This window comes from Tasmannia lanceolata, unplaced genomic scaffold, assembly GCF_043159265.1.
Source record: "Tasmannia lanceolata isolate RefF3 unplaced genomic scaffold, GAP_Taslan_0.1 ptg000007l, whole genome shotgun sequence".
In the NCBI taxonomy this organism is placed as follows: Eukaryota; Viridiplantae; Streptophyta; class Magnoliopsida; order Canellales; family Winteraceae; genus Tasmannia; species Tasmannia lanceolata.
In genome coordinates, this window is record NW_027518684.1 from 19,275,079 (window position 1) to 19,281,951 (window position 6,873).

The 6,873-nt window shown below is 39.6% G+C and overlaps 1 protein-coding gene across 1 annotated transcript; it reads left to right on the top strand.

Moving 5' to 3' along the window:
• Window positions 1–74: 74 nt before the first annotated feature.
• Window positions 75–1,177, top strand: LOC143880644 (uncharacterized). The gene is made up of 2 exons (XM_077383623.1): window positions 75–95; window positions 356–1,177. The coding sequence occupies exons 1-2, from the start codon at window positions 75–77 to the stop codon at window positions 1,175–1,177; spliced, it is 843 nt and encodes a 280-aa protein (XP_077239738.1).
• The last annotated feature ends 5,696 nt before the right edge of the window (window positions 1,178–6,873 follow it).

Below are 6,873 nucleotides of genomic sequence, written 5' to 3' on the forward strand. Positions count from 1 at the left end.
AGAAAAAGCCCTTCTTTCCGAAGTCCTTTTCAATGATACAGCTAGAAACCTCCCTATTTGGAAACCAAACAGTAATGGCCTTTTCACCGCCAAAAGTGAGTGGGAAGTCACAAGACAGAAATTTGTTAAACCTGGTTGGGCCTCAAGAATTTGGTTCAGCTGTCATATTCCAAGGCATGCTCTTGTTTCTTGGAAAGCTCTCAAAAATGGCCTAAGCACCACTGATAACCTCCCATTCCTGGACCCCTCTGTTAACAGGAGCTGTATTTTATGTAATTCTGATCTGGAATCTGTTAACCATCTCTTCTTTCAATGTAACTATTCGTAATGGATCTGGAATATTATTCTTGGGAAGCTTGGGCACAGGCGCAATCCAAACCCAGACTTACTACAGGAAGAGCTGTGGCTTGCCAACAATTTCAAAGGTGCAGGTCAATCATCAAAATTGGCTTACATTGCTTTCGAAGCAGCCATCTTCATCATCTGGATTGAACGGAATAATCGTGTTTTCCACAAATGTTCCCTCCCCAACTCTGCGCTGCTGTCTGAAATTCTAATCCTGGTAAGATCAAAGGTCCTGGGTATGAAGATTGAGGAGGAGGACAACCCAAGCAATAGGGCCATAGCCTCTAACTTTGGCTGTACCTTAAGCCCCAAATTCCGTTCTCCCCAGTTTTGTTCCTGGCTAAAGCCGGTTCAAGGGACTTTTAAAATCAACTCTGATGCTTCTTTGGATGCTGAAGGAGGAGGTATTGGCGGAGCAATTCGGGATAGCAATGGATTCCTTGTTTCTATGTTCTCTGTTAATGTGGAGCGAGAGGAGATTCTTGCCCTGGAAATCCGTGCTGTTCTTGCGGGATTGCAGGTGGCCTCATCTTTGGGTCTTGTTAGTATTTGGATGGAAGTAGATTCTAAAATTGCAGCCGATGTAATCAATGGAAAATCTAAAATTCCTTGGAGATGCTTCAATCATATTCAGGTAATTCACCAGCTCTTATCCCATTTCCAAAACTGGAGGATTACTCTCATTTGGCGAGAAGGAAACAGTGTTGCAGATTTTCTCTCCAAACGGAAATGCCCTTGCAAAGGGACAGACATCCCTCCTTTTCTGTCTCCCCCGGCTCTCCTTCACCTCCTGGATTCTGATAGGCAAGGAAATGAGTACTGCAGATTGTAATTCCTCCATGCTTTGTAAGTCTGTTTTTTGGATTTTCTGTTGTTGGGAGCTTGTTCCCTTTTGGTTGGCGTTTCAGCCCCCTTAGCTGTAACTTTTTCTCTTTCTTAATGGCTGGTTGGGGTCCTGCCTAACCCCTGCTTACTCATCAAAAAATAAAAATAAAAATAAAAAAAAAAAAAAATATATATATATATATATATATATATATATATATATATATTTATGTTGCCTCTATCTTCTCTTCCTTTCGATCAATGGTATAAAGGCAATTTTTGGGTCTCACAGGAGGGCATGTATGTGAAAATCTAGATCGTTGGTCTTGTAGATAATATAGTTCAAGATCTTGGTCCTGTCCAAAATGAGCACCTTGTGGGGCCATTTGGATACAAGGATTTTATAATCCATGATTTGATTTTACAATCTAAAGCCAGGATTTTATAAACCAAAACCTCAAATTTACAATCCTGAAAATGTAAGATCCAGATTTTAGCTTATACTCAACTCAACTCAACTCAACTCAACTAAGCCCCCAGTCTTGATGAACTAAAAATTAATGTGGATGCTTCTCTGGATGATGATGGAGGAGGTATCGGTGGGTTGATTCGAGACAATTCAGGCACCTGCATTTCTCTTTTCTCGCAAAATGTGAACGAAGAAGAAATCTTCGAGCTTGAACTCTATGCTATTGAAAAAGGTATTCAACTGGCTTCTACTCTCTCTGCAAGAAATATCTGGGTGGAATCTGATTCCAAGTTCGCCGTTGATATCTTAAATGGTTCCTCGGCGATCCCATGGAGACAGACAATGAGAATCTGAAGAATTAAATTTGCTCTATGTGCTTTCATCCATCACAAGATAACCCACATCTGGAGGGAGGCAAACTCTGCTGCTGATTACCTCTCAAAGAGGAATTGTCCTATAAAAGGTTGGAATGTGCCCGGTTCGAGATTCACTTATGAGCTTTCCAACATTATTGATGAAGATGGAAAATGATCCCAATATCTGCGCCTATGACAGTTCCCCCAGGCCTGTTCTTCGTTCTCTTTTGTTGGTTCTCCTTTTGTGTTTATGCTGCCCTTGCGGGCCCCCTTGTAACTCTCATTTCTGTTTTTAATATATCTGGTGGGGGTCCTACCTAACCCCAACTTGGCAATCAAAAAAAAAAAAAAAACTAAGCCTTTGTCCCAAACTAGTTGGGGTCGGCGAAATGAATCTTTTAGAAAATTTTCATGAAGAAGGTGAAAGGATCTGCCCGGCTCAAATTGACTAAGTCTACTCCTAACACTAGTTGGGTTCGATATAAAATCTGGATCTCAACGGCATTACAGGAATTAATATAAAATCTATGTGTAAGATAATGGACTACAGGAATTAATGGTTTAGTTTTTCTCTGGCCAAACCCTATATTAGGCTTGATGGATTAAGGGCTTAAGATCATCAAATCAAGGTGTTCTCAACGGCATTTCCTCCCTGATATAGTTTTACCACAAACACAAAGCAAAAATGCAATGCTTTTCTTTTAGCATTTTCCCAGCGTGTTTTCATATGATAAAATGGTTAAAAGATTGACATGATTTTGTACTTTAAAGATTGGAACCATTTAAAATTAGTGGGAGTTCTCTTTTGTACTTCTTAGTTGGAGTGAGAGAGAACAATATTTCAAAATGCAGGTCAGAACGTGACCAGATCTAATCCTAGCAGGCTTGGCATAACACGGTCAAGTACCGGTTGACATGGTTTAATGCTCAAGAGAAACATAGGAGTTTTGATTGACTTTGTGGAACAAAAAAGCAACTCAGACAAGAACGTGCCCCAGGTAAAAAGGAATCGACTCGGGGGAGTTCTTGTTGACACATGATAGTTTTAAAATTATGAGAGAGAGAGATGGAGAGACTTAGGCTAAGAAGACATTAGTACATTATTATCCTACCTCATGTAGGGCTGCAAATGAGCCAAGCCGAGCCGAGCTTTGGGGTGTTCGGGCTCGGCTCATTTAGTTTTTATGAAGGCTCGTGTTCGGCTCGGCTCGTTTAGATTTTTGAAAAAGCTCGGTTCGGCTCAGCTCGGCTCGTGAAATATTTGAGAAAGCTCGGCTCGGGCTCGGCTCGTTAAGTGGAACGAACCGAGCTTAAGCTCGGCTCGTCTCAAGAATGATAAAAACATACATATGTGGGATTTAGACCTAAGTCCCCTCTAAATTCAACGCCTTAACCACTCGACCAAACTTTCATTTGTGATAAACAACCCACATTCTTTTATTTTATATATAAAAATCAAACATAATCCAAGCTTTAAAGCTCGGTTCGGCTCGTTTATGAACCGAGCCTAAAAGGCTCGCAAGCTTTTCCGAGCCGAACTATATAAAGCTCAAGTTCGGCTCGTTTAGTAAACGAACAAGCCAGAGCCAAGCTTTTAACGAGCCGAACCCAAACATGTTCGCGAGCCGGCTCGGTTCATTTCCAACCCTAACCTCATGCAAAGCGAAGAGGAGAAGAGAGCCCGAAAGTGTGGCAAGTGAAGGCAGATCACTAGGACCGACGTGCTATTGGGTTTGTGGTGTTTACTGTTTCAATTATGGTTGCATTGGAGGTAAGAGAAGGACCGGCAATTTTTTTATTTGCATCAAAGTGATATAAGAGATTGAGAGCCATGGTTGGAACGATAGTTGGCGAAAAATTATAAAGAATATCGAAATTTTGAAACCTTCTGCGTAGATTCATATTCTAGCGAGAAGTAGAGTTTGGTGAAGTTTTGTTACGACGTTACCTTCTATGATTTACAATTTTATTAGCAAATGTTCAGTATAGTATTTTAGAGACTTTCTGGAAATATAAACGACTAATGGTAACACAAGTGGAAATTAGACAGATTTAACCGAATCATATCATTCACTCCCAGGAGAGATAAATTAGACAGATCCTATCTGCCTACTTTTTAGATTTTTTTTTGTCACTTAAACAACATGTGCTGATCAAGGTCATTGATCTCCACCAACCTAACATGGTGATTCCGCACCAAATCGGTGATCCTAGCAATTCGGCCATTTTGTTTGGAGATTTGCTAGCCAATTTCGCGGAAAGCCATTTCAAATATACACACACTCACGCGCACCTTTTGCTTACAAGAAAGTCATTTTTTTTTTTTTGGGGGAAAAGATAAATGTGCCACTTTTGATCACATGGGACACCCAACTGCAGTGTACGTGGCAATCAAATCCGCTGAATCCTTCTTACGTAAACTACGTTAGCCCCTCTTCAGTCATCGATACATTGCTGCTGCTGGTTGTCCCAAGTGATGAAAGGGGCGCATTTATCATTTCCCTTTTTTTTAGCTAGCGTTTCGCCAAAAATGCCTTTTACCATTGATAGGAAAATTGATTTTATGCATGATTCTGCTTTTAAGAAAAAAAATTCTTTTCAAAATTATTTTATACGGATTTATTGAGCAGACGAGATCTCCGTTCTAAGTACATTTCGCAAGTATTAAACAGGTGTGATCATCAGTTAGATCAACGGCCCTGATCGCCACACATATGCACCATATGTATGGTGGACAAGAGTAGCAACGTAGCAAAACTTGTATGGTGGCTTCATCCAACTTAGCTATGAAGATAGAGACTTGACGTTGAGGGAGGGTGTAGCACCCATCATAATCTCCAACCATATGTGTTTTTCCCAATTTTCTACAAATACATTATTAGAATCTCTTTTTCTAAGAGAGAACGGTTCCTACACACGTGTAGATAAGTTATCTACACACTAGCTTAAAATGCAGCGGGGGCCACATTATTTGGGTGATCCAAACCATTCATTTTTAAGGCCCTCTCATAGATAGGGTGTCCACAAAAAATCAGATCTATAGGATCATCCTAACCATTCTAACTGTGGAGGCAAAAAATGGACTAATTTGTGAAGGTTTAAAGACATCCATTTTACCTCCACAAATCGTAGGGTTGGGATGATCCTATGGATCTGATTTTTTGTAGACACCCTATCTATGTGAGGGCCTTTAAAATGGATGGCTTCGATCACCCAAACAATGCGGGCCCCCACTGTATTTTAAGCTGGTGTGTAGAGAACTCTCTACACATATGTGTAGGAACCGTTTTCTCTTTTTCTAAACTAATATATTTTTCCTAACTACCAAAATCCTCTGATTTGTGGAAGTTTCTATAGCCTACATTCTATTTTACCATCGAAGTGTTAGGATCATCTTGTGGAGAAGATTTATGGGGCATGACCTGTCTAGGATGGGGACCAACAAATGAATGGTTTAGATCTCCCCACTATACTTTTCGGCCGTTCATCATAGAATGACTCCTACCTTTAATGCTTTGTTTTGAAATTGTATATGATAGGTGGGCAATTTGGGCATGTATTTTATTGTAATAGAAGTTCAAACAAAAAAATTAATGCGGGTTCCACTATTTATATGATCTAGCCCGTTCATTTTTTGACTCCGATCGCGGATAAGTTGTGCATTGAAAGTCTTCTCCATTGGATGATCCTAACCGTTCGATTTTTAGAGGTTTTATACTGTCATTTTCTATTTATCCGAGGGTTACGATCAAGTATGAATCTTTCCAATCAACACAAGTTTGGCCATTGCCCTTTTTCATCATCATCGTATGATCCTAAACCTTGATCAAGGATGATGAAAAAGGCATACAAATAGATTTAATCTAAGACATTGATTGTTTGAATGCTCCGATCTTGAATTTGGGGATCTCCGGTTTGTATACGATATATGGCCCACGACATGAATGGTCACGATCATCGATCATCAAATACGTGTGCCTATAGTTATCACCATACTTTTTTCATGAATCAGGTTTGTGAATGCCCATCGAAATCAAAGAAATTTATTGCTTTCAAATGGACCCCCATATCCATGACTATATTTAGCATATTTTATAAAGGATTTTTAGGTAGGTATAACAGATTTTATGGGGCGCACACGATCTGTCTACTCACATGATTCAACAGTCGCGATTTATTTTTGTCTACTCATTGATGACGATATTGAAAATATTTTGAGTACTTGAGGAGAATTTAGTTTTACTCAAAATTGGGGTGTTTGGATATAGGGAAAAAAAAAAAAAAAAAAAAAAAATCTATAGAAGAATAATTGTGGAAAAATTCCTCGGTCTAGTAGGTTTGCAGTTGGACTTTTGGGGTGCCGTGCTGGGCCCGGGGCGGTGTGGGCTGCAAAATTTCTTGCCGTACCGGCATGGCACGGCCCGTTTGCCGCCTTGACCTAATATTCCTACTTTTAAAAATTAATTGCTAAAAGGTCCTTAAAACTAACATAAGTTAATTTACTCCGTTAAAAATTTTAAAATGACAAATTTACCCCATAACCTCCATTTTAGCCCATTCTGGATTTCCCTTTCAATAATTTCTGAAAAAAAAAAAAGGAAATCGGAGAAAATTGTATATCTTCCAATATTTTCGTCAAAAATCCCATTTGAAAATCTATTATGAAATTATAAAATGAGCAAAATTTGGCCTCACCTTCTTGACCAAGCTGTTTGACCCAGTAGTTGCCTGAATAATTCGGCTGACTCAGTCCCGACCTAGTTAATGACCGGGTCAATTCGACTACAATGGGGCTTCACATGAGTTATGTAGTAGGTGAGACTACCAAAGTTGGTAGTCCCGCTGAATCTCCTTTGTACAATGATTGTAATTCGGTCA

What these genes read in the sequence shown, in the direction of transcription:
- LOC143880644 (XM_077383623.1), top strand. Translation starts at nt 75, where the DNA reads ATGGCCTTTTCACCGCCAAAA. An exon ending in TGGCCTTTTCACCGCCAAAA is followed by an intron (nt 96 to 355) that starts GTGAGTGGGAAG and finishes ATTCTTGGGAAG; the next exon opens with CTTGGGCACAGGCGCAATCC.